This window comes from Symphalangus syndactylus, chromosome 3, assembly GCF_028878055.3.
Source record: "Symphalangus syndactylus isolate Jambi chromosome 3, NHGRI_mSymSyn1-v2.1_pri, whole genome shotgun sequence".
In the NCBI taxonomy this organism is placed as follows: Eukaryota; Metazoa; Chordata; class Mammalia; order Primates; family Hylobatidae; genus Symphalangus; species Symphalangus syndactylus.
The window spans coordinates 51,993,019-52,017,441 of record NC_072425.2 but is presented as its reverse complement, the minus strand read 5'-3'; the positions used below and the strand labels follow the sequence as shown (position 1 = coordinate 52,017,441).

The window sequence follows — 24,423 nt, the reverse complement described above, 5'->3', positions numbered from 1 at the left end:
TTCTAACAAAGAAAATTCCAGGACCAAATGCCTTCACTAGTGAATTCTACCAAACATTTCAAGAAGAATCAATACCAATACTGAAACTCTTTCAAAAAATTGGAGAGTGAAAAGAAAATAATTCCTAACTCATTCCATGAAGCCAGTTATTACAGCAGTACCAAAGCCAGACATCACTAGAAAACTACACACCAACATCCCTTATGATTCAAAAACCCTCAACAAAAAACTAGCAAACTGAATTCAGCAGCATATAAAAGTATTATACACCATGAGCAACTGGGATTTATCCCAGAAATGCAAGGTTGGTCCAACATGCAAGAATCAATGTAATATACCATATTCATAGAAAGAGGAAGACACCTTGCTTTGAAGTGATAAAAATGTCAGCAACTAGATTACAGGCCCCACCTTGTCCCTGGTTCCAGGGGGCATCTCTGTACCTGATGAAAACCTCATGTTTCCCTGGGGATTGTGGGACACACACAGTAACAACGTGGTTTAGGCCAGGCACGGTGGGTGTGGTGATTGTACAACCTTGTGAAGAGACTAAAACTGAATTATATATTTAAAAGAGTGAATCTGGTGAACACGGGCCGGGCGCAGTGGCTCACACAAGCACTTTGGGAGGCCAAGGCAGGTGGACTGCTTGAGTCCAGGAGGTGGAGGCTGCAGTGAGTATGATTGCATCACTGCCCTCCAGCCTGACAGGGTGACAGAGACCCTGTCTCTAAATTTAAAAAATAAAAAAGGTGAACACAAATCACTTTGTGAAATAAAATGTCAACTAAAAATATCCATATTTTCTTTTACTCTTCTGAAAACTATGTGTGCCCATGCCTCAGCCCAGATTCCCAGCGTGCAGCTAAAGTAGCCCACAGCTGGGCATTGGCTCTCACCTTGAGGTGCTGGTGCATGCAGTATCGACAGACCTTATGCTTCATCTCATGCGTGACATCACTCGAGAAAGGAATAAACCCACATTTTGGCTGTAAAATAAATAAATGAGGAAAAATATTTAGGAAGAAATCACATACCTCTAAATAGACATACCACTGACTACAAGATAATGAATGCAGCAAGATAATTAGGCATAAATGGCCCCAGAAGCTGTTTTCATTTGCACCTCCCAGCGGGAACAACACTTCCTCCATCAGATCACACAAACATCTCTGCTAGAGGACCCACAGCCAGAACTCTCACTGGGGAGGGTCAGTGGTGCCTCTACACTAGCTCAACACAAGCACAACACATAGTAGCTTCATGCTTTCATTCAAGAATGTGACTGCAAGACTCTAGGAGTAGAGATGGACCCAGGACTCCCAACTCCAAGAAGCAGAACCACTGTTCCCGCTGACACTAGCACATGGCCCGACAGGGGCCCATCTGATAGTTGCTAGGCTACCAGAAGGTCAAGGAAGCCCACTGCCCTCTAAAAGCTGCAGCCTCTGAGCATACATGACACACAGGCCTGTGCTGAGCCTCGAGCACTGGAGATGGTGGCTGGGGAAGCAGAACATCCACCTACAAGTGAGGAGGATCAGGAGGCATGAGCTCAGGCCAGGAGTGTGACCCAGAAATTGCTGCCTTAGAGTTGACGGAGGGGAACAAAGGCCAGGACGTGTGAGGCAGCTTCCTGAGGGACCCTGGCAGCCACCCCTGACATGGGAAGCAGAGAGCTGAAGCAAGGGGGCCCCTGGCCCATCCAGCCCCCACTGCCTGGCACCAGAGAAATTCAGGACTCCTGGCCATGACACACCAGTGCCTCTGAGGGTCACACTGGCCTTTGTGCCTCCAGGAAAATCCGTCCCGAGTAGGACAAAGAGAGCTCCCCAGTCTAAGGGCAACCTGCAGATGGGGCTCCTGCAGCACAGCAAACAGCAGCCAAGCACCAAGCAGGCATGGCCAGCAGGGAAGGGCACAGAGGAAGAACCCAGGGGACCCTGACAAGCTGTGCCCTCTGAGGAAAACGGGGCAGGGAGACCCAACACGCTTCCCTCTGGTGACCCTCAACCAGGGCTTGTTTTAGATCAGGCATGCAGGGTGGGTGGGGTCTTCTATCATGAGCTACCAGGAATGAGCCTAAACCTGGGATCTGGGAGCCATGGCAGGAACCAGAACACAGGTGGGGGCTGTGGAAGGAGAGAAGCAAGTGGAGTTTCCAGGAGCCAAGGGTGCCTACCACTCACTTCAGTGGGAACTAGAACCCAAGGCACATGACTCTCGGACTCACTACCCAGGACTGACCTTTCCCCTTTACCCACACCATCTGCCCCTCAACAGGTCACCTTAATCTCTACACACAGAATCGGCCGGTGCTCTGCAAAGCGGTAGGTTTGGAGTCTGGTTAAATTAGGAAGGCACATAGCGTAACCACTGAGAGTATCCAGGTCCTTGTCACAGCGAGACTCTGGAAAACAGAGCAAGGGTCACACAGAGCAAGGTCAGTGAAAGAGATGAGATGATCCCTGCCCAAAACAGGCCCCACCTTGTCCCTGGTTCCAGGGGGCATCTCTGTACCTGATGAAAACCTCATGTTTCCCTGGGGATTGTGGGACACACACAGTAACAACGTGGTTTAGGCCAGGCACGGTGGGTCACACCTGTTATCCCAGCACTTTGGGAGGCCAAGGCAGGTGGATCACGAGGTCAGGAGTTCGAGACTAGCCTGGCCAACATAGTGAAACCCCATCTCTACTAAAAATACAAAAATTAGTCAGGCACGTTGGCACGTGCCTATAGTCCCAGCTACTCGGGAGGCTGAAGCAGGAGAATTGCTTGAACCCTAGAGACGGAGGTTGTGGTGAGCCGAGATCATGCTGCTGCACTCCAGCCTGGGCAACAGACTGAGACTCTGTCTCAAAAAAAAAAAAAAAAAAAGGCGGGCACAGTGGCTCACACCTGTAATCCCAGCACTTTGGGAGGCCAAAGTGGGCAGATCATGAGGTCAAGAGATCGAGACCATCCTGGCCAACATGGTGAAACCCCGTCTCTACTAAAAATACAAAAAATTAGCTGGGCGGGGTGGCGTGCACCTGTAATCCCAGCTACTCGGGAGGCGTAGGCAGGAGAATCGCTTGAACCAGAGAGGCAGAAGGGGTTGCAGTGAGCCCAGATCGTGCGCCACTGCACTCCCGCCTGGCGAAGGAGCGAGACTCCACCTCAAAAAAAAAAAACAAAAACAAAAACAAAAACAACTTGGTTTATGTAGGGGGTAGCTTCAGGCCTTATGGTATCGGCTCAAACTCTGGAGAGGCTGGAGACCGCAGTCAGCCACACCGATGGTCAGCTATGTCGACGTGCCTGAGCCCCAGTGAAAACTCTGGACAATAATGCCTGGTGAGCTTCCTGGTGGGCACACTCCATATGGGAGAGTGAATATTGCCCACACCACCCCTGAGGAGAGGACCCAGAAGCTCATGCCGGGTCTCTCCCGGACCCCACCCCTGCACCTCTCCCCTTGGCTGTTCCCATCTTTATCCTTTTCCTGCAATAAACCATAACCATGAGTAAAACAGAGTTCTGTTCGTCCTTCTAGCGTATTATCAATCCTGAGGGTGGTCTTGGGGATGGTCCCCTAATTCCACAACACCCTTAGCCCAGGAACCTGAAGAGGAGGGGGCTGCAGGCTCTACCTTCTCTCACATCTAGGCCCTTCCCAGTCCCCAGTGCACCAATATTTCCCCAGCACCAGATCTGCTGGAAGCCGTGGTGTGGACAGAACTAAACAAGCCTGGATTCCAGGCACCCCAGGTACAGGCTTTCCTCCTTTAACATAATAAGCCTTACTCCAAGTCTGGTTCTTATCACTGTGGCGTGATAAACCTCCCACGGTTGTTATGAAATGGCAGGCTGAGCAGCAGAGCAGTTGCAGACAGCACCCTGGAGCCGGGCTCAGACTGCATTCACCGAGAGGAAGAACTGGAGCCTAGCCACTGTCCAGTGGCGTTCCCACCTCCCCAGCCTTTCCTGCAGTGTGAAGCCCATTCCTCCCTGTCCCAGTCAGAGACTGCAGACCCAGAGAATGGTTTGCTTTCATTTTCCAAGTCAAATCAGGAAAAAATTTTATACTGGCCAATTCTACACCCTCATTGCCTGGCTGTGCTCTGGGCAGAGGCATTTCCACCCTCAACTCATGAAATTTATCTCTTTGATCACTGACTGAAAAAAAAGCTTTGACCTGGTTCCTGTCATAAGGCCACCAGCAAGTGCAGAAAAGGGAGTGGGTGGGGATGGAGGAGAAAGGGAGAGGTGAAGGGATGGAAGGGGATTGGAGAAGGACAGCATGAGGATGGTGGTGATGCCACAGAAGGCCCCTGGATTCCCTGTTCCTCAGAAGGACATAGAGCTAGCCTAGACTCCGGTTGGGGGCAGCTCCCAGGGCTGCAGATCCTCCTGGGCCAGGCCCTCCCTCCTGAAGCTGAGGTCACTTCAGTTTCCTTTTGCCTCTCCCAGGCCTCTGGGAACCCTTCCCGTTCCTGAGTCTGCCCCAGACCCTCCACCTCCAGCTCCTCCCTCATGCTGTTTTCTGTGGTATTAATTTGTTCTTTTTTTGTTTGTTTGAGATGGAGTCTCACTCTGTCACCTAGGGTTGGAGTACAGTGGTGTGATCTCAGCTAACTGAAATCTCTGTCTCCCGGGTTCCAGCGATTCTCCTGCCTCAACTTCCCGAGTAGCTGGGATTACAGGTGCCCGCCACTACACCCAGCTAATTTTTGTACATATATATATATTTTGTTTGTTTTAGTAGAGAAGGTGTTTCGCCATGTTGGTCAGGCTGGTCTCGAACTCCTGACCTCAGGTGATCTGCCTGCCTCAGCCTCCCAAAGTGCTGGGATTACAGGCGAGAGCCACTGCACCTGCCTTTACTGGTTCTTCATCACATATTCTGTGCAGTGCTCTGGTTTTCTCATACAGAGAATTGTATCCATGAGCTCCCAGGATTTCTATCCCTGATAATGAAGTTTCTGGCAAAAGAATTACTGAAAACTGGTTGGCCCGGTGGCTTACGCCTGTAATCCCAGCACTTTGGGAGGCTGAGGCGGGTGGATCACGAGGTCAGGAGATCAAGACCATCGTGGCTAACACGGTGAAACCCCGTCTCTACTAAAAATACAAAAAATTAGCCAAGCATGGTGGTAGGCGCCTATAGTCCCAGCTACTTGGGAGGCTGAGGCAGAAGAATGGTGTGAACCTGGGAGGTGGAGCTTGCAGTGAGCCGAGATCGCACCACTGCACTCCTGCCTGGGCAACAGAGTGAGACTCCGTCTCAAAAAAAAAAAGGATTACTGAAAACTGCATATACCTAACATGGGTAATCATTTCAAATACTTTTCAAATGGAATATTTTAAATTACAAACAATATTTGTAAGTTAAACACCCTTACCTGGTCTTTCAGATTGTATCTTTAAACAAAGCTGTTTCACAAACTCTAAAGGTAGCTGAACGACTTCCTGTAAGAAAACACATGAAATTATCAGTGTGAATTGCACAATGACATGAACACAATGCCACAGAACTGAATGCCTAAAAACAGTTGAGCTGTAGGTTTTTATGTTATGTGTAATTTATAATATTTTTTTAAAGTTTACTGCTTAAAAAAAAAATCAGTGTGTGGATTTTGGGAATAAACGCTACTCTATTATTTTCAGGACATGTCCAGGTTAAATAGAGACACCAACGTTTCACTGCAATCAGGGTGGCCAGCTCTCAGAATGGCTGGGTCCACGGTGGTGACCAGCTTCAAGGCCAGCTTCTCTCGCCACAAAGTACCCCTTCCAAGCCCCCTTCTGGTCTTTACAGCATTTATGGACCCAGAGCAGTTCTTAGACCACATGAAAGACCCTTACTGACCACTCAGACAACCTGAGGACCTCACGCTTCCACCTGAGGAGCAGCTCAGCATCTGAAGAATCACTTATCTCAGGAAGATGGCCTGTGCCTCCTCAGCCCTGGAGGACACGGTATAACCAATGCCCAGCATTGCCCTCCACATGGCTCTTCTGCGAAGTTTCCCAAATGAAAGGTTTTTATTTAAGCCACATTGCTTACCATCTTCCCCGTCCTCTTGTGTTTCCAGGGTGGCAGAACTGTGACTTCTGAAAAAGTCCCAAAGGGACACAGGAGATCTGCTAGGCTAAGAATGCTGGGATCCTGCCCACACAGACCATGCCTTCCCCACCCTGCGCCGTCACACCCATGCCCCTCCACCACCACCCCTGTCCGCTCCCAGTCGGCTATGCCACTTTCACTTGTGATTTGTCATTTACCTAAACATGCTATAAATTAACAAAATATGACTTACGATAAATTTAGTACAGAATTAGGTAAGGTGACACAATGGACAAGAGTGAGGAATGTAAACATTCGAAAATTTGTAAATTGAGGCCAAGCGCGCTGGCTCACGCCTGTAATCCCAGCACTTTAGGAGGCCGAGGCGGGTGGATCACAAGGTCAGGATTTCAAGACCAGCCTGACCAACATGGTGAAACCCCGTCTCTAATAAAAATACAAAATTAGCCAGGTGTGGTGGCGCACGCCTGTAGTCCCAGCTACTCAGCAGGCTGAGGCAGGAGAATTGCTTGAACCCAGGAGGCGGAGGTTGCAGTGAGCTGAGATCACGCCACTCCAGCCTGGGCAACAGAGCAAGAATCTGTCTCAAAAACAAAAACAACAAAAAAAGAAAATTTGTAAATTGGATCATCTCAAGGAAGTCCAAGTTCTGGCTCCACTTCAAAGAAAGCAAAAGCACAAAAGGCATGGATGCCGACTCTGGATGCCTCGTGTGTGAGAACCATCGCCCAGAACCACACAAGGCCCTCACTCTGCCCTGGCCCCCACCCCACAGCACATATGGCTAGGAGACACAGCAGCCACGCAGGTCTCAGGTCCACGTACAGGGCAACGACCCTCCACACCGCTGTCTGCCCACGCACGGCCTGAACTCACAGTCACCCAGGTGAAAAGCAGACCTGGGTGGTTTATTTCCAACAGCTGTAAATCATTGATTTTATAATACCCATATCTGTGTTTAAAGTCAAAATAAAACGCTGGCCTGGTGCAGTGGCTCACACCTATAATCCCAGCACTTTGGGAGGACAAGGCAGGCTGATCACTTGAGCCCAAGAGTTCAAGATCAGCCTGCCCAACATGGTGAAACCCCGTTTCCACAAAAAAACATAAAATTAGCTGGGTGCAGTGGGGCACACCAGTAGTCCCAGCTACTCGGGAGTGGGTGTGAGGCAGGAGGATCACTTGAGTCTGGGAGGTTGAGGCTGCAGTGAGCCATGATCACACCACTGCACTCCAGCCTGGGTGACGGAGTGAGATAAAAAAACAAAAACAAACAAATACTGACAGCAAGCATCCTCTTAAAAGTCCAACTACATTGGCGAGTGTGGACCACGCCACCATCCAACCATGTGAGGATGCACCAACCAGCTCCTGCACAAGGTATTCACCTAAGCGGACCAGAGGGAAAGCCCACAGAAATACCCTCCTGGAGCTGATCCCTGGAATCCCACAGAGCTCCCGGTAACCTGGGACCTGAGATGTGGGAGGACCTCCAGGCATCACCCTCTAAATGGCAAAGGGACAACTGCTCAGAAGGACAAAGAGCCACCAGCCTGGCTGTCCCTTCACTCATGTCCCCAGCCTGAAAACTGGGCCATGGCACAGAACTGTCAGCATGTGAGGTTCCAACGGAGCTGAGGCTGGCGCCAGACAGCGTCCAACCTCATCAGGATTTGGCCCACAGCAGCGAAGTGGAACTCCTGAGCCTTCAGGTTCCTCCAGTATGTAAGGAGCAACAGTGGAAGAACAAGGCAAGCAGCTTCTGCCCCTTCCCCATTTCCTAAACTCTCCAGCTCCCAGACAGCACTGGAGACAGGCCCAGACCAGCGCCACACCCACCGGGCAGGGCTGGGAGCCAGGGTGTGGCTGTCCCCGTCTCTGTCTCATGGTCTCATCACAGGGCTGGTTGTATCTTGCCCCACAACAAACAGGAGGGAAACTCTACGCTTTGCCTAACTCACCGACACATCTGTTCTTCCCTCACGTGGCCCTGTGTGGCCCTGCAGACGCAGCGACCTTGAAGGGTGCATCGTCAGCCTAGAATGGGCTCTGCACCTACTCTCCCACTGCGCCAGAGCCCAGCGGCATCCTACCGGGGCATGCTCACCTGCAGCGCAAGCAAGCTCTGCTTCACTTTGTCGGTATCTTAAGGCGGAGGAAATGTGCTCACAGGCGGCCTTGTGGGTTGAGCCCTGTTTGCTGTGGGTTCATTACTGTGACCCTTCCCACTGAGGACAAACCTGGAGCCAGACTGCTCATTGCTGGAAATGCTCCCCATCCTGTCCCCTCAGAGCAGTCCCCAACGCTCACCCCACCAGGTCGCCAATGGGACCTCGAGTCTAATCCCATGCCCCTGGCCAACAAGGGCCATCACCACACGAGTCCTCCCACCACAGAGGATTCTGGTGGATCTTGCCTCCAAGAATGTTCCTTCCTCGAGGAGAAAACTAGTTACGGCACAGAACCGTCCAAGGAATATGCCCTGGGGAAAAAACTGCATGAATCTTCCTAACAGGGGAACTGTGACCCCCAAACGCTCCCAACACCACAACGGTGCAGTGAACAGGCTGGAGGCAAGTCAACACCCGCAGCAGCTGCAGAAGGGTGGGACCCAGGGGCCTGTCCAGGTCTCAAAACTGCAGATCTGCTCAGAGGACAGCCCCAGGCAAGAGGTGAGCCAGGGCTGGCAAACCTTGGTCCCATTCCCATAGACCCCAGCACAGGCGGCAACACCCAGGGGCTCCCACGGCTTTTCTCTAAACCCCAGCTTTTAACATTCATTGAGCAGCTGAGGCCCTTCCTGGGTGTGATGAGCCGCCCCCAGGACAGCCCCAGCAGGCGCCACCACCCTCCCACATAGGGCCTCCTGTGTTCAAAGGTACCCAGGGGCAGAGAGCAATGCCATTCCTTGAGGCTCAGTGGCACTGGATGCTGCTCAAGAGCTCTCACCCAGCAGGAGCCTCCAGGAGGGCCGGCAGAGACAGGCCCTGGAGAGCAGGGGCTCACGTGGGCCCTCTGAACCCCATGCTTCTCAGCTAGGAAAGAGAAACTGCAGTATCCGCTCCGCTGCCACCCAGCACAGCAAATGAGAAACACTTGGAGACTAGCTGGATCCGGGTTATCATTAAGCACAAAGTTCCAAAAGATCACCGGGAAGTTGGCAGTGTTGATGCAAAACACGCCCAAGAATTCAGACATGAATAAAAAGCACTTACCCCACAATGAACATAGCTCTCCCCCAAAAACTCCTTCATGACATTTTTGCCAAAGTCCACTATGTTCTGCAGGTGTTGAAATATCTCTTCCGAGGTCTGTAAGAGACAACCACAGGACAGCCTTCGTGATGGGACCTCCCGACACAGCCTTGCTTGAGGGGAGAGGCAAAAACCACCACGGACCCCACCACAAGCAGGGGGGACGTCCCAGCCACAGACAGAACGCGGGTGACGGCCCTCAGACCCAGGGGAAGATCCCCAGTGCCCCTCACCAGCGTGCCTCCCCAGCCATGCCACCCACCTCAGCCCAGAGACTTGGGAAGGTAGTAGTCTGAGGACCGCACTGCTGCCACCTCTCGTCTGCCCTTCTCCCAAAGCGGCCCCTACACATGCCTTCCAAGGAATGTGACTTTGAAAACCTCCGACATCTCACATCTCAAACTCTAAAGAGATTTTACTCTTTAGCCTCTAAATGTAGAATATTCTTTCCCCAGTCAGAGGTTCTTAAAGAGTCAGTAAGGTGATGAAACTGGTTGAGACAGAAATCATCCCTATGTCCCTCAATGGCCCGATACAGCTGTGGTCACAACTTCTGACAAAAAAAAACCCTGGCCAGGCGCAGTGGCTCACGCCTGTAATCCCAGCACTTTGGGAGGCCGAGCCAGGCGGATCACCTGAGGTCAGGAGTTCAAGACCAGCCTGGTCAACATGCTGAAATACCGTTTCTACTAAAAATACAAAAATTAGCCAGGCATGGTGGCGGGCACCTGTAATCCCAGCTACTCAGGAGACTGAGGCGGGAGAATCACTTGAACCTAGGAGGCAGAGGTTGCAGTGAGCCGAGACCGTGCCCCTGCACCCCAGCCTGGACGACAGGGTGAGACTCTGTCTCAAAAAAAAAAAAAAGCCCCCCTGGTCAACAGAAAAGTGACCACTCAAGTCTCCACTGATCACACAGTGTGCCACATTATGTCATTTACAGAGGAAATGTAGCCAACTGCTGCCTGGCAGACACTGCCCCAGCCACTCCACACAGGAAGATCTGACAGGGGCCACAGATGCCAGGCCTTGGGGGGGAGTCAAGGTTAGGGTGGTTTGGGCTCTGCAGTCACTGAATGCGGCAAAGAAGGGGACAGAGAAGGCTGGAGGCATGGACTGTGTTTCCATGTGATGCGTTCCACAAACCAAAACCACCTAGGCCTGTTTCTCTTCAGCAGCTGAGGCAGAAACCGCAAGACAGTGGGGCTTTCCTATCCTCCTCTGCCTGCCCACCCCGACCCCACACCCACTGTGGCCCCACCAACAGCAGCTTTCTCCCATGGCTCTCTCCCCTCTTTCTATTGTGCCCACGTGGCAGCTGTCACCTCCACCCACCACCACCCCCCAGCCTCCCTTCCTATGACCTCTACCTCAGATGCTCCAACCTGCTGTCTCCCAGGAGCCCTCAAGGGGCAGTGACTCATCAACCCCATACCATTGCCCAAGCCAGCCTCCGCCTGCCCCCACAGTGGAACAGCCACCGTCCAGGAGCTCACCCCCAGCTCAGCTGCATGTGTCTCCTCACAGGACCCACATGCATCAGATGGGGAGCAGAGAAGGGCACTGAATGCAGGAAGCCTCCGCGACTCAGTATACACCCCAGGACCAATAGAGATTTCCACAGAAAGCTGCAACTCAGTGGCCAAAACCGAGAGGGCAATGCTTTTTCACAGGTAGTCCATGGCATTTTGCTTGGATGACTCAGAGAACAGAAACCTAACGACCCCCTCCCACCGCAATGTTTAACACAGACTGTCTACCACCACACTGGAGACTCTATTTTCATAGACACAATTCCACGGATGGGGAAACTGAGGCAGCAGGTGCTAAGGAACTCAGCAAGACAAAGCTTGCCTGATCCTGGGGTCCTCGCAACAAGCAGGGCCCTCTGGGCAGGACCTACATGCCAGGCCAGGGCAGCTCCTGGCTGAACGCCACATAGACTACCACAGTGACACACGGGTCAGTGTGCTGGACCCAGTCAGTTTTATATCAGGAATGATGGACACACCACTTTCTGCACTGAATGCTTGTATCATCTTTGAATGCTACAACTAGCATCAATATTTCTACATCGGAAAAAAAATAAGAGTTTTCTTAAATAATTGTTGTAATGTCTGGGTACAAACCCACCCATCTTACCTTCTTCCTATTTGGAGGAAACTTCAGAAACCGCAGCACAACGCAGCGCTGCTGGAAAATAAAACAAATCTGATTAGTATCTGCTCAAAGCCAAGGCACAAGGTGTCGGTCAGTTTGGGGGTCCCATCCTCAGTGGACAAAGCCCACAGTGAAGCTCCACAGCAAGGAGGCTGGGAAGCCCCCAGGGCAGGGAGGCCACAGCTGGGACCCAGCAAGGGCACACTGGGCAGCGGGACAACCAGGAACCTTCAGCCTCTGACCCACCAGCCCCTCCCAGGACTTTATCTTAAGGAAAGAAATAAAATGCAAATAACCTAAATGCCCAACAATAATGAGATGGTTTAAACACAGTGGCACACATTTCAAACCATGTAATACCAGTCAGTGATTTATAAGAAAGATCAGTACTTACAGACACAGATTTGTGGTTATCACATACTGTTAAATGAAAAAAGTTACCGAATGGGGCTTACGGAATGAGCCTATTTTCATAAAAAGACAAATACACGTGCGCACACACACGTATGGGTGTAATTCTATTTATACAAAGTTAAAAAAACACTGACCCCTTGTGCCCACCCCTTGGGCATGCATGAATAGTTGCTGAGGAAGGTTCTAGAAGGGACTGGTCAGAGGATTATGGGTCCGCTTACTTTGTGATAATTAAGCTATACCCACGATCTGAGTACTTGTCTGTAGGTAGGTTACACTTCAAGTTTTTAAAATAAAAATGTTTAAATAAAATAAGTATGATGTGTCTACATCAAAAGGTCTGAAAGGACATTTGGCACAAGTTTAACATATCCAAGTAGCAATGATTACCATAACTTCTTTTTAATTTATCTTTATTTTGAATATTTCAATTTTTTAAATGTTCAAAAAAATACATTCTAAGAACGTACATTATATGTAGGAAGGAGAATGTGCCTGGGAGGGGCTCTAGCTGCAGTGCAAAGGTGGGGGGGTCCAATGCCCTGGGAAGTGCCCCTGCTGAGGCCACAGGGCAAAGCCTAAGCAGGAGGGAGGAAGCAGGCTGCACTGAAGACGGCTTAGAAAGGGCCGTTTTCCAGATCAAAAGATGCCTAAGGAGCAACAAAGGCCCTATGGAGACCAAGCCAGACTGCCCTGCCCGCTCCCCACAGCCCTACTTAGACAATGTACGTTGTTACTCTTAAATCCTAGGCACCCGGCCCCCTGGGCCCCTCTGACTGAGCTCCAGTTCCCAGCCAATGCCATGCTCCTGGCTCGCTGTGCTGCAGATAGCTGTCCCCTCCTTGAGCCCCAAGCTGAGACCTGGGGAAGCCAAGATCAATGGCATGCATGCTACCGCTGTCCCCTCCCAAGCTGAAGGCAGGCATCAACAATCAATCATGGGAATCGACTGGCTAAGGATCATTTTAATGGAACTATAATTCCACCAAAATTTAAGGAAAGGCAGAAGTTGATCAACAGAAGTCCTAACTCTAGACAGCTCTCCAGAAGTTCGTTCCCCTAAAAGTGCATTTGCTCCTCACGTAGACATGATGGTGTGTGCTATTCCAGTGTGCCTGACCCGCCCTCCAACAATTAGGCACCAAACACAGTACAGCTCTCCACCGATGGCAGGCATTCAGCGACGCCCTGCTAGCAATGTGTAAGTGTGATTGAGGGTCATGCTTAAAAATCAACACAATAAGAAAATACATTACATGAAATCCCTGATCGATGTAAACTGACCCAGGCTGCCATGGTGCAAGCTCTCACCCTGTCCCTCACACAGGGCAAACCCCGACACCCACAGAGGCCAAGCTTACTCACCTGCCAGACTGCATGCACAGAGCTCTGCAGCATCTACAGGAAAGCAAGGCCTGTCTCGGTTTATTCACAGAACTAACTCATAAGCTGTACAATGGACTTTTGTAGCAAAGCAGTCCTGAGCAGGGTGATGCCAGGCCGAGACACACGAGCTTTCTCTTTGCAGAAATTCCCCACTGTAGCCTCAAAGGAAGGAGTTCAGTGGGCCCATGAACAGAAATACCAGCTACAAGAACACAGGATCCCCCTCCCCTGGCAGCATTCACCTGCTAATACAGACTCAGCTTTCTGAAGTTCCCTGCCACTCTGTTGCCAGGAAAGGTGGGAACAACTGGTCTTTTTGTTTATTTATAAATGGAAATTATAAATTTCCTATGCATTATTATTACACACAAAACTACTCACATAAAGTATAAGTTAATTCAGAAAGCCATTATCTGGCTTATGAAGAAAAATTTTTTAAAAATAAGTTGCACAGGGCACCACACAAAGAAAAACCATACACAGGTCCCAGGAGAAAAAGATGTCAGAGCCTAAATCATTGAGGACTTAGTCCTCAGTCCTTGTGGATAATAAAATAACATTATTCTTCCCACTAGCACTTATTAATAATTATTATTGCAATAGCCAGCAGGTGCTAGCACCAGTGCTTCAGGGCCCACGCTACACTCCTAAACTCCACCATCTCCAGCCATCTCTCCCTCCAAGGTGGGCAACTGAGTCCCAGTTTACAGAATGAGGGAAGTGAGACTGCACAAGGGCAGATCAGGTCTCAGAGAACCCAGGTCCAGTCTCGCCTGCTGGCCCAGCCTCAGCCTAGAGAGAAGCTTTGATCAAGATCAAGGCCTTGACCCCAAAGGTCAAGGTCGCGTGGGGTGACGCCAAGTTTAGAGGAGAGCCTGGACGCTGGGAGGTTCTCAGTGTCTTTCTGGTGGCCAGGCTCCTCGCTGCTACTGAGTCGCCAGCAGGCGCTGGGGGCACTGGGTACTATGCTGTCCCCCAGGAGAGAATATGGACACAGGCCTTCCAAGCCTGGGCAGAGAAGCCCAAAGCGGCCCTCCCGCTCGGCCCTCCCAGCTCCTTCCTCACGTTTCCACCACCACCACATCCAAAAGCAGTGGCTTGGCCTCCCTGCTGTCACTCACAGGAAATCTCCTGCTATCTCTTCCCATTATGGAACCCGAGAGCCACAACCAACCAGGGAAACCTGAATATAGTGATTTGTCCATTTCAAGGGAAACTGCTTTCTCCACCCACCCATTTATCATCCAAAACCTACCCACCCACACACCCCCAGAGGAACCGTAGTATCAGCCAGTTTTCATCAATACCAAAACTCAGACACACTCAGCTCACCTATCCTCTACAGCCCATGCCAACTGCCCCATGTGAGGGGCCTGATCAGGCTGGGCTGGCTGAGGTGGGTGGTCCCCAAGATGTGCCAGGCTGAGGGCTTCAGTAATGCGTAGGCCACAGGGCCCCACTACCCTCATGCAGGCAGCTGGCAGGAAACAGGTGAAAAAACACCGTAGCAGCTCTCATTAGCAGAAAGACACAATGAGTCCAAGGGGCACCCATGGCTGGGGAAGGGGGGTCAACACAGCCACCTGGGGGACTTCCCATGAAGGAGTGGGCAAGAACCAACACCCCAGCAGGCTCCGAGCTCCTGCCAGCTCACCAGGTCTTAACCAGCTATGGAGATAATGACACTATTCCTCTTTAAAAAGGTATCTGAAACCAGGTATTTGAAACTTACCTTCTTCTTAACATCTAGAATAAAATGTTAAAAGTGAAGAAAAAAGGCCAAGCGTGGTGGCTCATGCCTGTAATCCCAGCACTTTGGGAGGCCCAGGCAGGCAGATCAGCTGAGGTTGGGAGTTCGAGACCAGCCCAACCAACATGGAGAAACCCCGTCTCTACTAAAAAATACAAAATTAGCCAGGCATGGTGGCACATGCCTGTAATCCCAGCTACTCGGGAGGCTAAGGCAGAATCGCTTGAACCCAGGAGGCAGAGATTGCGGTGAGCCGAGATTACACCATTGCACTCCAGCCTGAGCAACAAGAGCGAAACTCCATTTCAAAAAAAAAAGTGAAGAAAAAGGGTTAAGATTGGAAGGGAAGAACTTGATACTTCTGCAGTCTGAGGGCTGGGGTGTTTCTTAACAAGAGCAACACTAAACCAAAGCCCAAGCCGCACCTTTATGTCTTGGTAACAGGGAAGCTTCCCCCTTGGAAAATTAGATGAAAACCAAGGATTCTAACAAGCCGAAAACACCAAACAACAGGAAGAACAAGAGGAGTGATGCATTTATACAAACACACTAAATAACCCCAAGATTTAAAAAGTTAAAGGACAAAACTCATCACTTACAAAAGTGGCAAAAAGCATTTCAACGAAAATCTCTTCCTGGGCTGCAGCGGGAGGGCAGGTGGCACAGCCATGTGGAAAGCAATCTGCAACGTGTGCCAAGGGGCCTGATTCAACCAAGAACCCAGCCTGAGCATCAGAAGTCCAAAGACGTGTGTTAAGAAGACTTTCGGCAAAGCCCACCCACAAGGATGTCCAACGCAACACTGGGAACCCATGAGCACCCCCCTTCAAGACATGCATGAGGATTTTCTACATATTTGTGCTATAAAATTAAGTGAAAAAAAATCCCAAAACAGAAACAGATATGTAGTATTCTTAACTACCCAGTGAAGACAAAATACAGTCATACATCACATAACAACACTTGGGTCAGCGATGGACTGCATGAAACAATGGTGTGTCCCATAGGATTATAATACCACAGTTTCTACGTTTAGATAACAAACACTTCCCATTGTGTCCCAACGGCCTGCAGTACTTAGTCCAGAACCATGCTGCCTGGGTCTGAGGACTAGGAGCCATAGGCTGCCCCATACAGCCTGGGGGTGAGGCAGGCTCTGCCATCTAGGTGTGTTCATGTGGCAACAACATCACCTAACAATGCAGCTCTCAAAATGCATCCCTGGCGTTAAGCAATGCTTGACAGTAAGTAGAAAAAGACTAGAAGAAAGTGCACCAAAGTGTTAACAAAAGCCGTTCTCTTCATGGAGAAATATTGGATGTTTTTCACTTCCTTCCTTCTGATATTCTATATTTTCAGAGAGAAGAAGCAACAATTGGTGTTAAATAAAAATAGAAGGCCACAAAAACCCCAATATATTAAAAGGGACACCTGCTAATGGGAAGCCTGAGGGGGCACCTTCTGGGTGGAATTAAAGCTACTAACTAGAAGAGCCTTTCAGGACAGATGAGGAGAGACTTTCCTGCCACCCACGGAGGACTCACTCTGGAGGGGTATCACCCACAAAATCGGCTGTTCCAGAGATCCGTCAAAGGACAAGGACCAAGGTCAAGTCTTCCATCAGGCTGAGGAGATAACCTGAAGCTGAGATCAGACAACTTTCATAGGAAGGGAAGACAGAAAAAGACAACAGCAGCAGGGGTCACCCCTCAGGATGCTGCCCCAGCCTTCTAGAAGCAACGCTCAGCTCCGGCTTCTCCCGAATTGTGAGGATGACTCCCAGGCAGGGGCCATGGGGGTTCCCAAATGTCCAGTCTCAAGAGGCTGCCCTCCCTGTAGACCCTCCTTACCTTATACCCGCAGCTCCAGCTCCAGCTCTGTCCCAGCCGGAGAAGAAGGCTGCCCAGGGTCTGTCAGTCACCAGGGGCAGGAGGTGCTGTAGTCCACCTCTGCAACCCAGAAAGGGATGTCCAGGATGCGGAGGACCATGGAGGGAACAAGAAGCAGGTCTTATGGTACTGGGCTCCAACAGGAGGCGCTCCCAAGGGTGAGCTTGGTTTCACTGGGAATGTATGGCCTCAGATAGAAATACAAAGCCCATTTGACACGGGATGAAGAAGTGACATCGCCAAGATGCCTGTGGAGGATGGGAGCCCAGCACTCTGCAGGCAAGAGCAAGGAGGCCAGACTGGAGACAGCCTGGGGTCAGGGCGCAGTAGGTGCTGGCCCCTTGTCTAACCCATATGGGGCATGTCCTTCTCAAGCCTCAGCAATTCCGACCTGATCTCATGGTGCCCTCTGCAGGACTGAAGCAGGCGCAGGTGTGGGCCATGGGGGAGGTCACACACCCACACAACTCTCAGAACATGGGGAGGCCTGTGGGGATAGGCACACCTCGTGCATGGGGCAGACCCCTATAGGCACGGCAAGCCTCACTGCCTGTAAAGGGGAAGCAGGGCTGCCTAGAGGCCCACAGTGAGGGCCACAGGGAAGTGTGAGCAAGTCCGGGCCCTCAGATCTCCCAACTGCTTCGCAACAAGGCAGGAGTGGCCAGGCCCTAGGCACAGCCTTGCTGTCTGCAGACATAGCAATGATGCTTTTCTCACCCTCCTGGATCGCAGTTCTCAGAAGACAGAGGAAGTCACTGGGGAGCTTTGCTCTGACTGAATTCTGATGGAGAAGGAGGCTCAGTCAGGCAGAAGGAAAGTGGTTGTGTCACCTCAGAAGGTGTAAAAGTAGGAGGTGAGCCAAGGCCAAACCAACAAACCCCCATGCACGAGAGGCACCGTCACAGGCAGACAGTCACCAAACAGCAGACCTCATCACGCAACTGCAGATACAAAGAAAGGAATAAACAAAGAGCGGGCCACAAGCACAGCTCTCCAACGAGCTCAGATGAGACAAAAAGGAACCTTACCAGGAAAGAAGCCACATCAGCTGCGTCAGCCTAGAACGCCATTAAAAATCCCAAATGCAGAATACATCACTGGTTTAAACAAAATGCTAGCAGTACCAGAAAGCTAAGACTATTTCAACTAGGTCCAGCTAAAAATTGTAAAAGGGAGCGGCCAAGGGCTTGGGCATATGTTGTTCTATGGTCAGAAAAAAACAGAGAACATAAACGTATGCACTTTCAGCATCCACAGTAGGAAGTATGGCCCAGTTAACAGTCCTGCAGGACTGCACAATGGCTTTCCACTTAATCTGTTCTAAGTGATTCTGTAATGGATATCTTTGTGTATAAGATCTTTATTTACATTTCTAATTATCTCCTTAGAACGGACTACTAGAACAGAAATTAGTAAATCAATGAGTATAAACTTTTAAAAAATTAATCTTTTTTCCTGAGTATCATACATATCCATTGTAGGAAATTTAGAAAATATTTAAAAAACAAAAACAAGTAAAAGTGATTGGTAATACTATCAATCATAGCCACTTAGAACATTTTCATGTATTTTCTTCCAATCATTTTGTAATTATAACCACATTATGCATCTTCTTTTGTAACCTGCTTTTTCTACGTAACAGTGTAAACATGTCCTCATATAAAGGACTTAATTCATCCACTACAAAATAATCATCTAAATTATTAAAATATACAAAATCATACTGTATGGCAAAAAAAAATACATATACATATATGATCTATGAACCAGAAATCTTAAAACACAAGATGAGAAAAGAAACAGTAAGAGGGCACCTGACCGCTTGAACTTCACACCTTCAATGCCCAGACAAATATCCCAGACACCAAACAGGTACCAAAGGGACACCAAAACTCCCCAGACAACAAAACAATTTGCAGAAATGATCTGAAGCTCTCAGACTCTCAGAAAGGTCACGAAACTGGAACAACTGGAAGTGAGCAGCTTTGTCCACACATGTGATCAATGTTCTTTGCTGGTAAGCCAACTAAATGGCAAAGTTTTTCATGTCACCTCTGTCAGTAAGAAGGAAAACATCATGACAGCTTAGTGTCATGACAGGAGTGGGCCACCTTCTGCCCCTGCTCCCCAAGGCTGAGGTGGTCCGGAAGGGGCTTAGTGCCCCAGACAAGTGCATAATCCAGATCTGAAGACACCTAGGAGATGGAATGACAAACCAAACCTAAAGTCACCTTCACAGGACAGGACACTGAGCCAAAACCAACAAGCTGAAGGTGACGGAGGCAGGTGCAGGCATCACACAGGAGAGAAATCCTGCGGTAGTGCATAAAGGGGCAACCTGTGGACTTCACTAACCTGAGATGTGGCCACTGGCCCAAGTACTGCACCTTCAGGCTGCAGCGAGGAAACTGTGCCCAGATGGGAAGTTCCTCCATCAAGGAGCCCCCATAGGGTCAGTGTCTGGAGCTCCAGACACACATCAGGGAACATGCCAGGCTGCTGAGAGCCTCTCAAGCACGCCACAGGGTCCGCACCACACGAGGCAGAGAACACGGTGGTTACCTGTGCCCAGGAAAGTTCAGGTGCACAACCATCCCAAACAGAGGCAGGATGCAAACTGACAGGCAAAATGAGAATCATCCTGGGCCATCTCTGAGTGGAAAGACCTTGGGGAAGCTGACCGCCTTCCGTCAGGAACACCTTTAAATGCTTCTCTATGGCTGGCCTGCCCACCCTGAGCACACCCTCCCACCCTCCTGTAGCCCACACCTAGTTCCTCCATCCCCAGGCCTCATTTCCTACAAGTCCTGCGCTGCACAGAAGGCTCTCTCTCATCCCATGTTTGCATACTGCAGGAAGAACATCACTGTGCTCCTTCTAGTGCTGACAACCAATGACCATGCAGATCTCCTTACCTAGGCCCTCGGCTCCTGCAGGACGGGCTCAGACTGGCTGAAGGCGCATCATGTTCTCACGGTGAAGGGGATGGGGGTCAGCACAGGACTCATTAGGGACCTTTCAATTCTGAGAGGAGCTGATGTCCTCTCAGAGAAAGCAACCCTCTCCTTACCTGGAAAAACTTGGCAAAGGCCTCCCTCTCTCTTGGACTGAATGAGGTGGATCTAAGGAGTTGAGTAGAGTAGCAGGGTCCGCCTGCTCCCACACCCGGCTCGAGGGAGGCTGGGCGCACACTCAGCATCCACAGGACTACGGACTCCTCCTGTTCTCCCTCATCCATCTCTTATCCCACTGACACACACCCTCTGCTCGAACTCAACAGGTCCTAAAAAGCTGTCTTCCAGGAATTGCTCTCTCTCCTCCTCGGTCCACAGCCTGAGCAAATAGGCCACAGGGCAGAGCTGGTGGGCTAGGCTTGGTTCAGGTTACCATATCAGGCACAGGCTCCATCTGACCTTAACTTGATGGGAAACATTTTCTCATGAGACTATGTGCAGTGATAATCTTCAATTTCAAATGATAAGCTAAAAACGACAACCAAGCAGGAATGAGCACAGTAAAGCAAATTTAGATTTAAAATAAAGAATGAGGCTGGGTGCAGTGGCTCACGCCTGTAATCCCAGCACTCTGGGAGGCTGAGGTGGGCGGGTCATTTGAGGTCAGGAGTTTGAAACCAGTCTGGCTAACGTGGTGAAACCCCACCTCTAATAAAATACAAAAAAATTAGCCAGGCATGGTGGCAGGAGCCTGTAATTCCAGCTACTTGGGAGGCTGAGGCAGGAGAATTGCTTGAACCCAGGAGGCAGAGGTTGCAGTGAACCAAGATTGCGCTACTGCACTCCAGCCTGGGAGACAGAGCAAAACTCCGTCTCAAAAAAAAGAATGAATAGCATAGGTCTAGAACAGCCTGGCGGCTGTAGGTAAAAAAATAAACAATCGATCTGGCGTGGTGGCTCACGCCTGTAATCCCAGCACTTTGGGAGGCTCAGGTGAGTGGATCACTTGAGGTTAGGAGTTGGAGACCAGCCTGGCCAATATGGTGAAACCTCATCTCTACTAAAAATACAAAAATTAGCTGGGCACGGTGGCGCATGCCTGTGATCCCAGATACTCGGGAGGCTGAGGCAGGAAAATCGCTTGAACCCGGGAGGCAGAGGTTGCAGTGAGCCAAGATCGTGCCACTGCACTCCAGCCTGGGCAACAGAGTGAGACTCCCTTTCTAAATAAATAAATAAATAAAAATAAACAATCATTACAATCAGAGCTGTGCAACAGGGTAGGGCCAGGCTGCCCTGGAGATGCCTACTCAGGGAAGGGGGTGGACACATACTTGCCGGGAACGTGCAGAGGGATCCAAGTGCCAGAGGCAACTGCGTCAAAGCCTCTGCTCTTTCAACATGGGTGTCCTTTTGCTCCAAGCCTGAAACTTGCTGCTTCATCTGCCACTACTTTTGAAATTTAATATATCAACCCTCACTAAAGAAAGCCTTAGGTTTACCTAAAATGCAGAGATACATCTAATCTTACCAAGGAACTGGAAGATTAGTATTTGTTTTGGGAAAGGAGTCAGGGTTCGGCACAGTAACCCAACAACAAAAGGACTCACCCGGAAACATCCCTCACTTTGCCCAGTAGTGGACTACAAAAGAGAAGGACAGTTTTAGGTTAGCCTGGTCCATTATTAATTCACCTAAAGATCTTGAGCAAAGCTTATAGTCTCTCTTCTTTAGTTCCCTGTGCTAATGAGCAACAAAATCCAAAGGCACAACCTAGGGGCTACCTGGGTGTTTGCAGCTTACACTACAGCGGACCAATGCACCCAGCATAGGAACAACAGAAGCAAGGCAGGACTCCACTGCCTCCATCATCCCTGACAAGCTGTTGGACTGGGGCAGTGCCCTTAACCTCTCTGATTTTCACTTTATCTATCTGTCCGAGGGATAATTATCACTTGCTAAGCATAACTTGATGGGTTCTTGCGTAACTGATCTTTCCAACAATCCCACAAAGTGAATTCTATTACTAGTTCCACTTCACAAATGTAGACACTGAGCTTCCACCAGGCACTGGTAGAACTGAGATTCCTGTGCCTTTAACACCCATGCTCTAACTCCTCCCTACATGACACCTATCCTCGTCTCCCTCGCCCGCCTCCCCCTTCCAGCCGGCCACATTCCTGCGTGGTTGTACCAGACAGCAAAAGGTCAGAGAGATCTGGGCCCTCACACAAACCCACACCCTTCACTCTTGGATTCACCTTTGCGAGATCTTACTGCAGTTACTAAAACTTTCACCCTCATTGAATTCAGGTGAAACCCTTCAAATTCTAAAAGGTTGAGAAGGGCACCTGTGGACAACATCCCCTTACTATTAACAGCACAGCAATTCCGTAGTCTCACGAGGCTGAACTCTTTTGGTGCTGAGAGTAACAGCACTGTGGGCACTTTGCTTCTTCCTCCAGTGCTGGCCGGGCCCTCTATCCCAGCTAAGCCTCCGCCCCACTGCGGCCTGGCAGTCCGGCGGGCATGCAGGCGGGAAGCGGCACCGCGTGAGGCTGAGCGCGGCACCGACGGGGCGGGGAGGGGGACGTGGAACTGACTCTGACGGGGAACGGGAATACTGGGCGGACGATAGACCGGCCAGAAAGAAGGATCTGGGGGAATGGGAGACTGACCCAGTAAAGAGGGGATACTGGGGTAATGAGGAACCCACGGGATAGGGGGGGATGCTGGAGGGTGGGGGAATTCCGGAGACCGGCCGGGAGGAGGAAGGTACTGGGGGGACGTGGAACCGACCCTGCTGGGGAAACGGATAATGGGGGCGGGGTGATACCGGCTGTCGGAGTGAGGTCCCGGACCTGCGCCGCACGTCCGTCGCTCACCTGCGCGTGGGCCACCACCAGGCTCTTATTGCCCTCTCCGTGGTACCCCCATTCATTCTCGTCCATCTTCCCCTCTTCCATGCCCAGGCGCAGCCCTAGCGCCTCGCAGGCTAGGACGCGGGGACGCGAGCTGGGGGCCGCCCGCCTCGCTGGGCACCAGCCGCGGCCGTCGGGCGAGGAGCGCCTGTCAGCTGCCGCCCCCGCTCGACCCCGCCGCGGCGACTCGCAAACTGTGGCGGCAGGAAGCCACGCCCCCGGCGCCTGCCATGACGGAGTCGGGCGATTCCGGGTTCGCGACACTTTCCTCACATTGATCGCGACGGTGGGTGGGCCGGCGGCCATCTTAGGTACTGGTAGAGTGACTCATTTCCGGAACGCGGTCTTGGGAACCGGAAGAGAAGCTTCCGGCCTCGGCGCCGGATGTGTAGCTGGCGGGAGAAGCCGGCGGCTTTTCGGCGCCGGGTAGTGACCGGCCGTCCCCGGGTGGCCAGGGTGTCTGGGCCTCGGGACTGCTAGTCGCGAGACCCCAGCAAAGCTCTTGGCGTCTCTGAGCCTCAGTTTTTGCTTCTGTAGAATAGGGTGTACTCATCGTACGTTTCATGGGGATACCTAACGCAGTCATTTCCATGGTCCTGTGAGGTAGAAAACATTGTCCAACATTCCACGCGAAGAAACGTGGCTGGGCCACAGGACTGGACTCCCCAGTCCCGCTTTTGCCTGAAGACTTCAAGGGACGCAGTTGGAGCGCGAGGCTCCTGCTTGGCGGTGAGGCAGAGGGCTGCCGACTTTCCTTCTCCTAAATTCACTGATGGGGCGGCAAGAATGGCACCGCCTCGTAGAGCTACCGCATTTCCCAAACTCGTAGTCTCAGGACCACTTTATACTCATAAAAATGAGGGCCCCAAGCTTTTGCTAATGTGGGTTACTGATGTGGTATCGATGTTACCACATTGTAAGTTAAAATGCTTTAAAGTTTTTTGTTTGTTTTGTTTAAAAGTAAACAGCCGGGCGCGGTAGCTCACGCCTGTAATCCCAGCACTTTGGGAGGCCGAGGCGGGCTTATTACCTGAGGTCAGGAGTTTGAGACCAGCCTGGCCAACATGGTGAAACGCTGTCTCTACTAAAAATACAAAAATTAGCCAGATATGGTGGCGCACGCCTGTAATCCCAGCTACTCCGGAGGCTGAGGCAAGAGAATCATTTGAACCCAGGAGGCAGAGGTTGCGGTAAGCCAAAATCGCGCCATTGCACTCCAGCCTGGGCGACAGAGTGAGACTCCGTCTCAGAAAAAAAAAAAAAAAAGGAAACATTACATTCCCCCCCACCACCAAAATAAAGGAATGGTATTGTTTTACACTTCTGCAAATCTTTTTAAAATCTGACCTAATAGATTCTCACATGTGCTTCGGCATTCGGTCTGCTGCAATATATTGCGTTGGTTGACATATACATTGTGAAGAGCATCTGCAGTTATGTAGTTCACAAAGAGAGGACCTGCAGACCCAACTTTGAGAATGGCTGGGCACCTTGCCAGGCCTTGGGAATTGTAGTGAAATCAGGCCAGTGACTCAGGAAAATGAGCTGAAGGCTTTGAGCATCTCTTTCCCCCATCTTAGGCCTCAAAAGGGAGGCTGGGGCCGGGCATGGTGACTCATGCC

The 24,423-nt window shown here is 50.7% G+C and overlaps 1 protein-coding gene and 1 long non-coding RNA gene across 4 annotated transcripts in view; both read right to left on the bottom strand.

Moving 5' to 3' along the window:
• The window catches only part of IPPK (inositol-pentakisphosphate 2-kinase), a 62,261-nt gene extending 39,133 nt beyond the window's left edge, over window positions 1–23,128 (bottom strand). The window contains exons 1-6 of one of the 3 annotated variants that reach the window (XM_055271946.2): window positions 22,766–23,128; window positions 11,470–11,517; window positions 9,289–9,384; window positions 5,388–5,454; window positions 2,289–2,410; window positions 900–989 (exon numbers count right to left, since the gene is read on the bottom strand). In XM_055271946.2, coding sequence (XP_055127921.2) covers window positions 900–989; window positions 2,289–2,410; window positions 5,388–5,454; window positions 9,289–9,384; window positions 11,470–11,517; window positions 22,766–23,107 — 765 coding nt within the window. In that variant the 5' untranslated portion in view covers window positions 23,108–23,128. Of the gene's footprint in view, window positions 1–899; window positions 990–2,288; window positions 2,411–5,387; window positions 5,455–9,288; window positions 9,385–11,469; window positions 11,521–22,765 lie in introns of all 3 variants that reach the window. The other 2 variants (XM_055271944.2, XM_055271948.2) reach the window with 2 other exon arrangements.
• Window positions 12,408–22,753, bottom strand: LOC134736197 (uncharacterized). Its single transcript, XR_010120027.1, has 3 exons — window positions 16,888–22,753; window positions 16,582–16,681; window positions 12,408–15,762 (listed from the first exon to the last, which is right to left on the bottom strand). It is a non-coding gene; the product is annotated as an uncharacterized lncRNA (long non-coding RNA).
• Window positions 23,129–24,423: the final 1,295 nt, after the last annotated feature.